General features: G+C 44.9%; 1 protein-coding gene across 10 annotated transcripts in view; it reads left to right on the top strand.

The window, feature by feature from the left end:
- The first annotated feature begins 260 nt into the window (after positions 1-260).
- ncam1a (neural cell adhesion molecule 1a) overlaps positions 261-16,612 on the top strand; it is an 88,996-nt gene continuing 72,644 nt past the window's right edge. For 5 of the 10 annotated variants that reach the window (XM_061299449.1, XM_061299451.1, XM_061299453.1 and 2 more), the window contains exon 1: positions 261-540. In XM_061299449.1, the coding sequence (XP_061155433.1) occupies positions 489-540 (52 nt within the window). In that variant the 5' untranslated portion in view covers positions 261-488. The remainder of the gene's footprint in view (positions 541-16,612) is intronic. The other 5 variants (XM_061299457.1, XM_061299458.1, XM_061299459.1 and 2 more) reach the window with 3 other exon arrangements.

The raw sequence follows: 16,612 nt of genomic DNA on the forward strand, positions 1-16,612 counted from the left end.
TTCAGCTCTTGAGCGCCTCCCGTGCCGCTCTGAACCGCAAACGGGCAGTTTGCGTGAGCTCAATAATCCGAATTAACGGACCATCTGCTGTCTCCTCCGCCTGCCCCGCGCACTACTTTATCAAGCGCCTCCTCCTCTTTCTCCTCCATCCATCCTCCCTCCCTCCATCCCTCCCGCCCTCCTCCGTGCAATTGCATGTTGTGCAAGCGAGGGGCCACCGGGCGGAGTAATCGCGTTGGTATCAATTGAGCGCGTGAACGTGCGTGTGTTAGTGCGGACGCGCGTGTGTGAGTGCTTCGGCTGCTGCTGCTGCTGCTGCTGCTGCTGCTGCCGCTGCTGCTGCTGCTGCCGCTGCTGCCGCTGCTTGTCACTCATTGTTGCGTGCACACGGGCAGCGACAAGGAGCACAGAGCGAAAGCCGCCCGCTGGCTGTTGTTGTTTACCAGTTTTTTCTAAAACCAGGAGAATATCACGAGTCCATCTTAAAGATGCTTCAAATAAAGGACATCCTCTGGGGATTCCTCTACATCGCCTGCGCAGGTGAGCTTTTTATTCTTATTATTTTTAATTGAGGTGCTGGTGCAGCATCCTCCGGAGCCACCGGCGGCCAACCGGAGGCGCGTTACCCGGCAGAGACGCGCTCGCACCAAAAGTTGCGAGGATTGAAATGAAACGTGGCAGCTTGGAATCAGTCTAACACTCAAACTTGCTCAAACTTGCTTTTATTGATAAATGTAGGCTCTTTTGTTGGGAGAGGTTGCTGGCGCATCACCCACTTCGCACAATTCCATTCCAAGGCTGTTTTTTTTCTTCTTCTCCACTCTGACGTGTCAAATGCAGCATGGTGCATGGTGCACATGTTCAAAAGTTGTTTTTTCCACCTTGACTAAAAACTGTCTGGACTGTTCCTTTTTTGTCTGTTTCCGTATTTTGTAGCTTATTTTATTTCAACACATTTCTGCGGTTGTCTCTTCCCATGTGTGGATGGGAAAGAGGTTTCTAGTTGAGAGTTCAGACAGAACCAACTGTGCCGTTTAATCCGGTTGGAGACTGCTGAATAGTCATCGCGTGTATACAATAGCTTCCAATCCCGAGGCTCCTGTGGTTAGGGGGAGCCTTTTTTTAACCCCCCCAAGCCCACAAGCGCCTCAAACCTCCTCCACCTCCCCCTTACATCTGTCCTCCAGTTCTATAGGCGACCCCAAGTGTAGTTTGGAGGGCTCCCAGGGGCCTTTGGAGAGAGGAAGAATAGTTGATTTACGAGACCTCCGCCTGGTTACAAAGAGTAAAGTTAGGCATTGTCGGCACACGGTTCTGTTTCTCTTCATACGCCAACTGTTATATTTAGCCCATGTGTGCTGTCAGAAGCTGAAACCTGCTGATTGACCAGCACTACAGCTTCGGATGAAATATTTACTGGCAAATTAGTCGGTATTTTATAGCAGAATCTTTTATTTTTAGCACGGTATTTGCCGTTGATGTGTTTCCACTGGCAACTTGCAAGCATTGATTGATTGAATATTTATTGATCCCCAGGGGTGGGGAAATTCAGGCCCCAGCAGTATTCATACCACAGAGTGGGTATACAAAAGACGCACAAATGGCATGAGCGCAACTCAACAGGCTCTCATAAGGCTGCCACACAACGGCGCCACAAAGAAAGCCAGAAAGTGCTCAAGATAAAAGCCATCAAAGCAAAACAAAGATAAAAGACAAAGGAAAAAAAGTAACTGTGGCCAACCAGCACCCCTCAATACAAGAGAACACCCCAAAACACACTAAATAGCCTCCACGGGGTCCATAGACAGGTGTAAGGGCAGTCCAGTTCAACGGCGCCCAATGGACCGTGGTCGTGAATCGGTGAAAAACATCACAAAGCAGGCAAACGTGTGAGCAGCGTCCTGGGCACCCAGTCGGGTGCACGTGCAGATGGTCACCACGGGGCTAGCATGGCGAAAGTCGTTGGTTCCGACGAGCACGAGGGAGCGGACTCCCCACAGGGGTTGCGGCTGCAAGGCCAAGGCGAGGGACCCGGTCATCACTGCCCGGATAAGCAGGAAGCCGCCGTAGAGTTACGCCGGTCTCGACCGATGATCCCGGTCCCAGGAAGAAAAAAAAAAAAAATTCCGGTACCACATCTGGTCGCTCGTGGGTCAAGTAGATTTGTCATTGAAATGACGGCAATAACTATATTGCTAATGGGGTTAGCTTATAAAAATAATTCATAACATTTTTATATCGCTTTTCAAAAACCCAGACGTATGTATGAATGAATATGGATACATATAACACATATGTACATCCACATATTGGTATATCTGCAGTCAGATCTCAAAGTATATTCATTAATTACAGCGCAGGTGTCAAACTCAAGGCCCGGGGGCCAGATACGGCCCGCCACATCATTTTCTGTGGCCCGCAAAGACAAATTGTGCGTCAAATTCATGTGTCATTACTAGAATTGCAAATTGTCTTCACTTTTAATATCTTTTTGTAAATACTTGACCAGTTTTTACTTGTCTGATTTGAAAACGAGTTATTTGTTAGTTTGTTTTGTAGCTTTTAGTGTATATAATATGAGGTGCTCATACATTTATTTGGGTCGACAGTCATAATGACCCTCCGAAAGAAGCTATGACTACAATGCGGCCCGCGAAAAAAATGAGTTTGACACCCCTGAATTACAGGCACATAATTTTATAATTACCGTAACATAAATACAAATTTATCTTAGCTGGTGCACATTAGCATTAAACTAAGGGATTATCGTGATTATATGGTTTTCATTGTGGTTCTGGGTTCTTAAATATTCTAACTGTACAACAATTATTTGTTTTTGTTTTAGTGATGGGATTGAGGTAGTAAGCCCCTAAGTGGGAGTTGGAGTCAATTGTTGATTAGAGTTGAAAAGCCGCTTAAGGCGCTAACCTCTGCACCTTCCGTAGGCTACTGTTGTTGCGTGGGGTGGGATGAATAATGTACGCTAACCTCGCGCTCATGCGGCTTAGCGATATTCTTCCTACTTACAGTACGGCTTTTACAGAAGGGAATAATAAACAGCTTGAAGCGAGCACACTATACCTCTTTTTAGGAGGAATATTCATGAGCTTCACAACGTTTTAGAATTGACACTACTAAAAATATATATTTTTTGCAGTCCTTAGTCTGTATCCTATGTTTTGAGGCCGGTGGCTTTGAACCACTTTTCTTTATTAGCAGATCGATCAGCTCGCCTAGCGTGTCCTTTCTACACTCTGGTCGACGATATTGCGTTGCTTGGGATCCTTCAGAGCTATTTTAAGAAAGTCGCCGCAGTGCACGTAGGCTCATAAAGAAAAACAGTGAAAAGAAGCGAGAGAGAGATAATTAGACATCTGTGAGGTGATGGCGCTCTGTTGCGGCAGGCGAAGAAAGTCAAAGAAATTGATCGCATTATTTGATAGGCCGGGGTGTATTAAAAAGGCTAATGGTGGTATTACTTAGGAGAACGCTGAGCAACTTAATTGGCTTCATTGATTTCCGGTTCCTGTTTCGGTTCAGTGGTAATTAAATTTTGAGGTTGCTGAAATGAGACTCAAGATAATGTACTGTATATTCACCCCAAAAAAGAAAGTCGATGCTGTTTGAGTGTCTTGACAGCATCCTGATTTCATTTTTTGTGATGTGTTGCATCACGCTGCATTTGCTTCCAGTCAAATTAGCTGAATTGACAATTAGCCACAATTTGACAAGGGCTTTCCTGTTTTTTTTGCCAGCAAATCAAAAACAATAAAGTTGTTTCGCTTCGACAAGTCGACAAAATTGAAAATGCGGTCTTGTGTCGTGACCGGCTCTCCCTCTCTGGCTTGTGGTATCGTTGCGATTAAATGATGAGCTTTCAATTTGTCGTGTCTCGGATGATTTCAGACTTCTTTGAAAATGACTTGATTTCCATTCTGGGTGTTTTCTGAATTGTATAACTGATGAGGCAGAGAAACAAGTCCTTGTTGGCCCTAGAATGCAGTTTCATTTGAGAAAACACCACACTTTCATATTTCGCCGGCGTCCAACAGGGTGCTATGTTAAACCCCTTGCTGTTTCACAAATTGCTATCACAAATCTGTTTACAGTCCTAGCTCGGCCCGCGTCAATGCCGACATTATTGCCAGTGTGAAAAATCACATTGCATTAATTTGCTTCAGTGAGAACGATGTGTCGACTCGGGAAGATCCAGACATGAGAGGTCTCCGCTAAATAAACATCAAATTAACAGCGCAGGGCCGCAACCCCCCAGGCAGTCTAATATCGTTTCGTGTTTGTACTCTCTTTTTTATACTTTGTTCAAATTTGGCCACTCAAGCTCAAGTCGAGGCAAACATCATTTAGCAGAACAGCATCGGATCTTAATTGTTCCCACTCATCCGCAAAAAAGACGAGAACACAGTGAAAGTTTGCAAAAGAAATTGTACAACTGCTAAATGGAAAACACATGTGACTTTAACTACCGTGCGGTTGTTTGCGTTCAAAGCCGCTATGAAAATCATACGGGCTATTTTTGAACCAAGGGGAACTGGAGGGAAAAAAAGCAGCCAAACAAGAGGAAAATTATAAGGTCCGGCTCAGAATAAATAGGAGCCTCTGGAACTTTGTCACTGCACTATCTGCGTGTAAAAGTAACACGATGAACACGCTTTTGCATCTCGCTATCAGAACATAATAAAGTTTTTGGGAGGGAGGAATACGACACTTTTACATTTTTTATATCCACTTGTAAGAAAATAGCACTTCATAACATTGTATGTCATAAAAACATAAATAACAATTAACACAAATGTGAAGTTTTTGCATCATGATTTAACACCGCACTTCTTCTACTATTATTTTAGTACTACTATGACTCAGTAAAATGCTGCAGTATCAGTCATTTTGGTAGAAGATAAAGAATATATGCCTTGAGCTAATGTTAGCATATCAATGGCATTTACCATTATATGTTAGCATTAAGCTAACGGGGCGTTCTTAAGATAGTGTTCTATTTTGTTGTTGTTACTGTAGCTCATCTTAACAGGCGAAACAAATGTGCCAGTAACGTGTTCCAATACTTTTGCTCACACAGTTTCAGAAATAAAAGCACTTCTTGTCTAATATTTATCATTCAATGTCGAGCAAGTATAAAGGAAGTGGTCTGGCTTTTCCAAAACTGCATATCAGCAAACACAGTTCCGTCCGAAGCTAAATAATGCCTTCATTCTTCATTGATGCTCAGCGTATTTCTTCACACTGAATTCGTTAGTGTACCATTCATATTTGACAGTCGCTCGCTCTATTTCATCTCCTGCCACTGTTAGTCGGCGATGGGCCGGCCTTCTGCATATTAATAAGTGCGTGAATGGAGCCGTGAGCCATTTGCATTGTGGGAGCTCTATTGAAAAGTGAATGTGGGGGAAGAAGGAGCACAAAATTGATACCAAAAAGCCTCCTGGCCCGGTCTCATATGCAGAGCATTATTTTCACAGTATGAACACTTTGACTTTGACATTGAGACTTATTTTTAGGAAAAGGAAAGGACTTTTAATGTGGTTCAGATGATGTCAAAAACACGTGCAGTCTGTATTTCAACCTATGTCGGTGGTTTACGTCTCATTAAACGTATGGGAAATCCTAGTTCTAATTTGTACTTTATGTGCTCTTGTCGTTTAATCTTGATAAGTGCCAAGATTATGGGCCATCCTGGAAAGGACTGCGGCAAAACCACTCCGCATACGGCGGGGGGGAAAAAAATTGAGACTCTATAGTGACAGTAAAATCAACTCACAAACTCATCTTCTCAGTGCGGCAGTAATATTATATATTATATACAGTAATATAGTCTTTCTTTACTCACAATTATCCTCTTTGCAATTGGATTATTTTCATTTATAGATGCCACGAATAATTATAATTATAACAAATTTTAACATCATGCTAACTTTCCAGAGTCTCTTTAATGTTAGAGCAACAATCCATTAGCATTATGGCGGGTGTGTGTGATTGCTTCTCAAGATGGTGTCGCGGTTGAGAGCCTTAGATTATTTTGTCAAGTAACCTCCAGTAATGGCTTTGCTTTGTTTTGTTTTTGCTTGCTTCCAGTGGATACGGGTTATAAAAAAAAAAAAGTTGCGATCAATTAACGGGTTTGCTCCCAAACCAAAACCACTTACAGATACGGCGTGGCGTTTCCACTCACCGCAGTGTCCAACATTACTACTTACCATGCTGCAGAAATCAATTTTGCAATATCATTGTACAAAAAGTAGATTTGAATGTCTTTGTCAGCCAATCAGAAGCAACGTTTACGTGTTGATGATTGGCTGAGGTTAGAGTCCTTTTCTAGTGCAAGCCAATTAGAAGCAGAGTGTGGCAGGGGTTGTTAACGAGAAGGGAAAGGCACGCTTGCACAAGAGCGTTTTGTGTACGTTGCAAGAAATGAAGAAATAATGAAGAGAAAACACAGCGCTGCAGCGCCAACCTGCACCAGATAAACAAATTAGCGGCCATTAACATCCAAGGAGCGAAAAACTAATGAAGAATTAAAGTTGACCTTGCATTTGGTCTCAGGAGGAACTTGACAAAGTGGCAGCCGGTGCCAAGGACACGATTGTCACCGGGTGAGTTGAACATTTTCAAAGCACAAGTTGCCCATGCCATGCAAACGGATGTGCTCACTGTCTTGCTTGAAAATTTGAATCATCTGACATATAAATTGCACAAAAATGAGCTTGTTTGGACAGCAAAGTAGTTGTGATTAAATCAAGACTAGCTGTTTGGTAGTGAATGAAAACAAATCCCAAAGTGGGCTCAACAAAATGCGCTCCAGTCAGTTCTGAAAACTAAACAGTCCAGTTTTCCCAACCGTCGGCTGACCTCAGCACCTTCCAAACAAGCACCGGTTAATGATTTATCGACCAAGTCCGGGACCGGCTCTTTGGCTCCGAGATGAGCCGTCACCGCGCCTTTGTACCTTTTTTCTTAACCGCCTCCTGACCCCTTGGTATGACTCACCATCATGATGTAATGCCCAGCAACCACAGGGGTGTGTGGGGGGGGGATCAGTCTGCTGAAATTACCCCCCGGGTCTTAAAACGCCTCAGTCTTTGTGTTGCAGATTCCCCCTTGCTCTAAACGGGTGGACTAAAATGCTGCGAGATGCACCAACTGGTTGTTTGCTGTCTGAATTGGCAACGTGAGCACATTCTTGAGGCGAGCATCCTCTGTGGCCCGCTGGTCTTTTTCCAAGACCGGAAAGGCACCACAGGGTCATGTGGCACGAATTTAGCCTTTCTTGCATCTTTCAATTTCTCCAGCAGAAAGTTTCTTTCTGGCTTCATGATATATTTGGTGGTTATTGTCCAAATGATTAGTTTCGGCTCCCTTTCGGTATTGCCCAGTCCAATAAATTCAGGTTCCTTGTCTGATATGTGATACTTTGCAATAATTGTCAAAAATATTTTATTTTCCCGTTCCCTTGTAAAGACATCTCCTCGTGGACTATCCTTTGTTTTAGCGCAAAGATAAGAAAGCAGAACCGGTTGTTCCGTCTCTGATATTGTGTTATCACTTATCTGTGAGACAAAGCAAGATGTCTATGTTCGGGGGCGGCGCCAGTGGCACGAGCGAGATGATAATTGTCTGTTCATGTGACCGCTGGAATTTTTTTCCCCCTCGCTTGGCTCAAACTAAAAATATTTTCAGGTCTTTTTCAGTTCACTCCAAATTTTTGAGGTTTCCAAAAATGGAAATGAGATAATAAAGCTAGCAAAAGTACAGTCCCGGCTTGTGTTGTAGCGTGACATTACGTGAACGCTGTCACCCGGTGGGAAGGAGATAAAACGCGGCCGGAGACGTTTATTTGACAGGCTCTGAGGACCTTTTCCATCAGAACGTCGTGTCAGTCGTCATCTAATTAGTCGGTAGCATCCGATATGAGAAGCCTGGAAATGTGTGGTGATGAGGTCACGCCGTTGGAAATAAACGTGTTGTTGGCTGGCAACAGAGTCTCCGTGATGGGAAGCACATGGCCCACAGAAAATATTTCAAGTTGCTGTTTCTTACAAGAAAACATGTCGTCTAGTAGCAGAATCCAAAATTAGTAATAATTCCACATCACCCCTCAGATTTTTTTTTTCCTAATGTTTTCCAAACTTTCCCGTGGTACAGTGAGAACCCAACCTATTGATTTTTTTTTTTTTTTTTGAAAGTCTGGCACACTAAAAAGGTCAGATTTTTAGGTGGTATCAAATGCCGACTCACAACCCATCTTCAAATCATCAGGGACGATTGATTTTTTTTTTTTGGTGTGTATCCTCATATGTCAGGGTGTTGAGGTTAAATATTCAATGAAGCACATGTTCCCTTTTAAATGCTCAAGCTGTCGCACTTTCAAAACGATTATTTTCCAATGGATACCAACGTCACTGGTTGTAAAGCCACTCAGAAAAATCCAGTCCAGGTTTTGCCTCAAATCACTTGGGATAGGTTCCATCTTCCTGTGATTCTGAGCAGAATTGAAAATGTCAATCCACCCTTCATGATGTTTTCAGGGTCTGTCTGTTGCGTTTGATGGGTTGTCATTTCTAAGACTGACTGTTTGGGGGTGCAGCGCACACAACACCTCGGGGGAGAAAAGCAAATGGCCGTGAGCTGGGCCTTGAATAAAGGTGCCTGGCCTGGCTCCTTGTCAGGACACAATGTGGAGTGTTGTCAAGGGGGCTGGGCTCCAAGCGCTGGATTTATGGCTTTCTTTTCACTCGCGTGCTCTTTCCCGAGATCAAGCGCAAACTGTCCTCCAGAGGAAAACCGGCAAATAGAGTCCAGTTCTAAATTTCCTCCTGAACCGTTAAGACATTGATTTATTCCAATTTTTTTGTCTTTACCCATCCTACAGGCTAAAATGAGAAGCAGCAAATCAAAGCAATTGACTATTCACGTTCACGTTAGACTCTGCAACAAATCTGCATTGATGGCCCTTAAAGGGGAACCATGTTGCCGCTCCAAAATGCTAATGTCTTATTTCCCGGTTAGTTATCGACGTTAATGCGTTTTTTTTTTTTTTATATGGAGCCACCCTGTCTAAAATCCAATGCAATTGTTGTGAGTGATATGCGGAAAGATGTTCCTATTAATATGCATAATTGAATGAAGGACTGAGCGTCATCTGTGCGTCGCCTAATTTGTGTTTTTCACTTTTGCGGCAATGGCGAGAGAAGGCTCCGAAAATAGCTTTTTTTTTAGAGAGGGTGCTACCGCTGATGTAAATGCATGAGCAGCTGTTGCCCCGCTGAAAGTTTAATAGGGTTGCAGCACAAGTAGCTTGGCTAAATTGGCGCGCCATCAATCAGGAGCGACGGCTTGTTTTGGGAAAAATCGCCGTAATTGCGCAGCGTAAAAGAGATGTCGACGTGCCACCCGACTTATTGCTGGCGTTTGTTAATCGAGCGTGGAAAGGTTTTATTTTACGAAGTCAATGAAAGAGGCCGAACGAAGTTCACTCTTCGGTGCTCTGATTTTAGTCTGTTAGCTGTCGAGAAAAATCAAACAGTCCAACAGATTTGTGTCAACATCATGCATTATGAACAAGCTGCTCACTCCCAAATGGATACAAAAACAAAAAGAATCTTTGTGCGTAAATTTGCTAGCAATTTGCCACGGGTTACACTTTGATTCCGGTTTAACTTTCCTGGAGCGTGGCTAGGGCTCCTAGCTCTGTGTGAAATGTTTACCCGATAGTTATTCCGCTCGACTCAGTTTGGCGTTGTCAAGCTGGCAGCGGTGCCACAGTAACCTCCCGTGGCTTTGGCCTGCTCCCATTTCCTCGGGAAGGCTCTGATCATTTTTGAATCACGTGCTTGTTTTTGGTTCAAATAGGTAGCACATCAAAATGCCTCTCGGTCATCTTGAAAATTGAAGAGGAAGCAACCCGGGAGCATTGGCTAGATATTTGTTTATTTTGCACCGACAAAAGATAGACCTACATAGGTTATTTAGTTGCATGTGTATGTCTAGTTTGGGAATGTTAGTTACACGGAAGGAGGCGGGTCCGGCGAGACGGCGAAGCTGCTGAGAAAGACCCGGTTGTTAGTCTCGCCATGCATGAGGCCGCTCGCATTTGGATACAGTGGAGGCTGTCATGGGCAGCTTCCCCAAAGCACCCGCTCATTAGGGAGCGCATCTTGCTTTTGTGTGCCAACTTTAATGAGCTTTGCATTCAAACATGTCTGAGCCGCAAAGCTCGTTTGGCTTCGAGTCTTTCCTTGCCACCCTACCTGGCTGATTCCTTTGAATCTTTGTGAGGACAACAATCTCAGGACACCGTTTCTTTGTTGACAGGGAGCAGCTTAATGAGTTCATTTGCCGAGATGGCTCCTCTTACTTGCCAATGGCTTTCCTGTCTCGAGGGGGGAACCTCAAATGCCAGCTTCCTCTTGGAGATAGCAGATAGAGAGAGAGCGGCATCGAAAAAAAAATCAAACACCCATCGGGTTAATAGGCGAGAACCCGACGTTCGTTTTTTTAAAGCACGTCCAGTAGCGGCCTCTCCGCGTGAGTCGAGGAAGGAACTTCACAACGATATTTGGCTCCTTTAATCCCCGTCTGACTTTTCAACGAGGTTAAATGGAGATATATTTGGCGAGAAGAGATATTTCCTTTTAAGATCTAAAATGTCCACTTTGTGTTGTAACTAAATGAGTCCATAGATAATTTTTTTCAGCTTTTGTAAAATGATAGCCACAACTCAATAACGGCAAGGCGGTGCTCGGTGTTGCCTTTCATCCAATCGGCCCCGTTTTTAAAGTTATCTCATTAAAAGTGAGCGGCGCCGGGAAAATGGGATGTCAGGGCGTGCTCGTTGGGCCGGCCGTGGTTCCTGTAACACGATCCTCGAGGGTGAGGGGGTATCTCCGCAATGACATTCCGTTTCTGGGCAACCGGGCGGCAGCTGTGCATATTTTGGTGTCAGCGGGGGGGGGGAGGCCACTCACACAACTCTGTTTGAACAAAGTAGCCATTTTTGTTGGATGATGTCATGTGACATCCTTTTCTCTTACCACATTTGATCCAAAGCGGGCGACTTCCCTCTCGATTATCGGTGATGATTTAGTTCCAACTCCCAAAAAAGTTTGTCGTTGGGCTTTAGAGGTTCCGCACGCCTGAATTTATTTCTCCACTTAGATGGCTAATAAGTAATCCGTGTAGCAGCACACTAATGAGATACGGCGCAGATCATTTGGCAATGAGAAGAAAATACTTATGCCAATTATCAACAGGCATGTTTATGCGGGAACATCTTCAAAAGGGATCTCATTCTAATCCGCTCCTTAAAAGCTGACGTCTAATTTGCTTCCGACCTGCGTAGCCGCTGCTCTCCAGGAGATATTGGGGCGCCGTCGTGTTTGCAGGAAATATATCGTATATCATCGGAGGACATCTCGGGAGTCATTAGTTGTAGACTTGCTTGCGCACTCCAGAGTAGACACGAGGGGGGAGGGGGTGGATGCTCTCGACCGGTGTGGCCTCATTAATCACTCTCCTCTCCTCCCCTCTTCTCGCCGCTAACTGCAGTGCCTCCTTTTGTCTGCTTTTGTTCGTCGGCTTCGGAGGCCGCGAAGTTCATTTGGCGTTGACGGCGGCACGACAAAAATGTCACCGGCTGCTTTTGGGCAGGCTTATCTTGTCTAAATTGAGATTCCATTAACCTACATACAGCGAGTTGCAAAAATATTCCTTCTTAATGGAACTTGGGGGACTCGATCTATCTCTGTAAGACAAAGTTGGTAGGTTGACCCGCGGGAACGCCAGACGTGGCACGGATGGTGAACAATGAAATTCTTATCGCGGAATTGAAAAGGTTGCGGCAAAAATGAAGTCGACAGCGGAGCCCTCCTCCATTAGACTCAAGTAGGCAACGGCACCAATTACAATGTCGCCGGTGATCACGCAACTCATAAACAAAAGCCAATTAGCTAAGAAGGGGACTGGGGGTAGACGGAATTGATGGAGTGGACGCCGCTTCCGTCCTCGGAGGGACGTCGCAGATGCGCCGCTCTACATTTATGCCGGTAATCGTAAATAACGAGGCGCAACCAGCTCTACGGCTGAAGGAGGTGGCGCCAGACCGAGACGGCCTCGCCAACATGGACGCGGTGGGACCGGGAGGGCGGGAGAGGGAAGGGGAGGAGGTGGGGCGGCCCTGTTTTCTGCTCGGCTTCACCTGAGACAATGATGCTGGCTGGCATATTGGTGCCAAAGGGAGGCTAAAGGTGACGGCCAGCCTGGAATGTTGAAAGCTGTTCAACATATTGTAGCTTCCCAAATGGCGTTCATTGATTTTTCCGGACGACACAGGGAGCCTAGGAACATTTACAAAATGGCGACAAATCATGGAATGACTTTGCGTGTTAGTTCCCATGATTGATGGAAACAAACGGGACGTATCGGCGGTCATCCGTTTCCGACGATATCGACCTACGCCAGCGATGGCCAATAAAAAGGTTTCTTTCCTGTTCATTTTATATTTCTTCTTTTGTTTTCTGGCCGCTCCCGGTGTCTTCTGTATCGTCGCCTCTGGCTGTGCGCCGTCACGCTTCCGCCACGCTTCGTTCCTTCATTAAGTTGGCTCCAATACCACGCCGCTGCGGCAAGAATGGGAAAAAGTCTAGACGCATCTAAAAAAAAAAAAAGTCTGACGTGGCCGACGTGGAGGCACACGCATCAATCACGTTTCCGTCAGCCATGATGGATATTTCATGTCAGAGCAAGTTCATTTAAGCCTTGCGCATTTTTAATGTCAGCTTCCTCCCTCCCTCCCTCCCTCGCCTTTCTCGTTTAGCTCTGCATATTCCTGACACTGATGTCTAAGTCCCCCCCACCACTCATTTTGTGTTTTGTTGAGCGGCAAGGCTGGCCTGACAATCAGGCTAATAAGATAGCGTGCACCCCTCCAAATAGCGTTTGCATAGTTGATTTTCTTTTGAAATTCAAATTTTACTTCAAGGGGACATATTGAAGAAAATAAGCTTTTTAATTGCTCGTAGACAAATAGTGAAGTCTCTGGAGTGGGTGAAATTCCACTTGTGTCCAAAAATGGGTCTTTAAGCAAGCCATTTTTGGTGGAGTACATAATTAGCCAGAAATTGCATGTTGCGTTTGTTATTTGTCAGCAAATCTGACTCCAGCACCTCATTTGTAACCATGCTTGCAACATTTGTATTCCAAATCACCTTTTTGCATTGGAATGAATTGAAATATGAAAGCCCAAATAGTTTGGAAAAACGTGAAAGCTTATTGGAGAATTTCACCAAATATCTGCGAGAGCCCCCCAAGTGGAATTGCCACTTTTGGAGACTGTGATTGATTCCCGCATTTATTTTTGTCAAGTTTATGGGCAGATGATTGCGCCGCTGCCAAGTTTTTTTCTCTTTTCTTTTCTGTACTCGTTGAGTAAATGTTTCAGCGCGCCCATTCCCATTATCCACAGCTAAAGGGAAGCCGTGATTAATCATCTTTGGGGATGTCCCTCCCTTTTCCTCTTAGCCTTGCCACGTCCACTCCACGTGAGCGATGGTGGCTACGCTAGGCCCTTGCTTGCTGTCACGCTCGCTGGCGGAGGTGAGAGAGTCTGGTTCACCCTGCTGCACCTTTTTCCCATTAAAAACACATTTGGTGGAACATCATCCGTTGAAAATCCTTCATTAAAGACACAACCAAAGCAGATGTGCCCTCTTGTTTTGTTTTTTTTCTGCAAAAGTTGGCAACGTCCCTGAAAAGATTGCTTTTGCAGCAGCAAGCTTTGAATATGCAAATGGCTAATTTTGCACAAAGGAAGATAACAAATAGGCTATAAGCAAATGTGTGTGGTGTGTTCAGTCTCTGTGAGTCTCTTTTCAATGCAACACTGCGCTCAGTTAAACACTGGGAATCCGTTAAGTAAAAAAGCAACAACAAAAAAGGCTTAAATTGGTCCTTGGCATTTTGTGAAGGTGTGTGTGTGAGGGGGGGTTGTGCTACCAAAAAGTTTGACAACATTTCCATGGCCAATTTTACAAACACTGGCAGAGCTAGAATTTTTTTTTTCTTGGCCATGGAGTGGCCATGGACATCTCTGGAGAGCCGCAAATGGAAAAAAATTACAACGCCCCTAGTATGTTCAGAAAACACTGATAAACAATAATTCTGTGTTCCGTAAATGAAATGGGGAAAATACGTAAAAAAAAAAAACATGGAAGCATGAAACATGAAACCTTGCTCCGCCAGTGTTTATAGATGCTGATATCAGCTGCCAGTGGATTAATCTGTCGGGCCCTTCGTCAAACATTTATTAACTGTGAGGAAGAAACATTTGTAGGGCAAGATTGCAGCCGCGTGTGAACGTGTCTGTCGAGGTGGCGAGAGTTTTACATTCACCGCGGAATGTACCTTGGGTATATTTATTGCGGGTAGAGAGGCAAACGCACAGCGACCCCGCCCCCCTTGAGCATGTCGGCAGTTCATTCCGTGCTCTAAACAGTTGATCCGTGGGGTCCCCGCACCAGGCGGGCCTCCATTAGAAGCTGTCCGCTCTGCGCCAACTGTTGCTGTAATAACGTGCTGAGAGTCAAATATTTGGCTGCTCCTCTTTCAACGTTAGATGGCTGGCAGTTATTTTTATGAGCGGGTCATCACCAGGGTGCCCAGTACATTATTGAACTGATGGAGGAAAAATAGATTTTTTTTTTTATCTTTCTGGCTAGGATGTCTTATTGAGTGGACAAATGTTTTGTCATTCATGTGGAATCAAATAGCTCCGTGCAGCAAGCGGCTCGGAATCAGGCCCAGCCAGTTTGCCGCCTGAGCAGGTTTCAAATCCAGACATGTTCTTTTTCGCTTCTTTGGTTTTACACGAGTTGTTAAAGACTCGGAAAGAATGTCATTTCCTCCTAGAGAAAAGACCGTTGTTTCCCGCTCTATAAAAGTCATTTTGCCATCGTATCAGTCTAGGCAATGCATGTGAATAGTCCGTGGCTGCTGGGCCGGAGATAAAAACGTCAAGACATGCGGGATGGAGTAGCGTCATTGTTCCTAGCGCCGAGGAATGTCGACGGAAGCTAAGAAAGTGGCGGCCGCCGATGAATGGACGCATTTAAGCCACGTATTCAACATGTCTTTTGTCAGCCGCCGTTCAAGATTGCTTTTTTTTTTGCATAATCGCAATCGGCTTTACGAAAGATTTGAGTTGTGTGTGTGTGTGTCGGGGGGGGGGCATTGCATCTTCGTAGAAATTGGATGACTTAGCATCAGTTGAGCAGGTGGTTTGATGCCGGAAAGATTTTCTTGCAAGGAGACGCCGAGACGCGGTTGACTTGATTAGAAGTTGGGTTTCATCCGTCTTGAGTTAGCGCCGGCCGAGATCTGGCGCCGACTGTCAACGTCCTCGCCGAGTCTCTGGATTGATTCTATCAAACATAACTTCACTAGGTTGGCAAATGAGAGCGGGCAAATAGAACCACATTTTAATCTTTTAAATCATCTTTTCAATTGGATCATTGGAATAAACAAATATAAAAGTAAACAGCCCCTGGTCATATTTGAGACCTCATCCGTCCTTGCGGGTGGGTCATTTAAGGTGCTGACTAATCTCTGCTGACCTATCTCTTTCCGGAATGTTCCATGACTCCTCTCCCCTGGTATTTGGAGAACCCGACTCCGATCCATCACGGGGACGTCGCGACTTTAAAAGCAACGCGGGTCGAGAGTTTGCCTCGGCCCGGGCACGTCCTCGACTGACACCGTTGCTCCTATTTAAAAAAAATAAACATTGTGGGTCTATTTTTACCTGACAATTGAAGCCCCTGATGGAAAATGCACGGCAAGACGCGGTCAGCTCATTATTTGGGTTAATGCCGCACCGCAGACGGCGGCTAAGTGAGAACATGATGACCCGCCTGTTTGCATCAACAAAGCGCGGCGGCCGCCACGATGCTGAGCTGATCTCCCAAACCACGTAGGAGCATTTAATCATAATTATGCCTTCCACCTGCAGTCGTTGCAATTCGGACGTTCTCGAACTCCAACGTACAAAAACCCAGCCAAGTTTGAACTTATGACCGGAGGGGAAAAAAAATGGATGATACAATTTCCGGCCACCGGAGGCTAACAACAATTTCCTCTGGAGTGTGTCAAGTTTCAAAGATATTTTTTTTCACTTGAAGCTACCGTTCCAACCTGATGAATCATAGCACCGCCTCATAGATTTTTTTTTTTTTTTTTACAACCTCTTGGGTCACGGCAACCTGTAAACTGGCCGGCATCTTTAGGGAGGCTCTTGGCACCTGAACACAACGTTCCCGAGTCTCTGTGGGCGTGTTCTTGAAGGCAAAGTGGCACGCTCCGTTAGCAATGCAACAAATCTGCGCTTGTCAGAATAAATACTGCACCTGCTTTGTCATAGCATTGCTCCCTTGTCCCGTTGTTTTTCCCCTACTTGTCACACTTTGTTTTACTTTTATTACCGGTCTGTCATTTTTATGTTGCTGCACAATGATTGAAGAGAGGAAAAAAAAAGTGTCAACATAACATAATTAAAAGCTTTTGGAGGAAAATGAGTTATCGGTTTCTTGGG

The sequence above is a fragment of the Syngnathus typhle genome, linkage group LG15, assembly GCF_033458585.1.
Source record: "Syngnathus typhle isolate RoL2023-S1 ecotype Sweden linkage group LG15, RoL_Styp_1.0, whole genome shotgun sequence".
Classification (NCBI taxonomy): Eukaryota; Metazoa; Chordata; class Actinopteri; order Syngnathiformes; family Syngnathidae; genus Syngnathus; species Syngnathus typhle.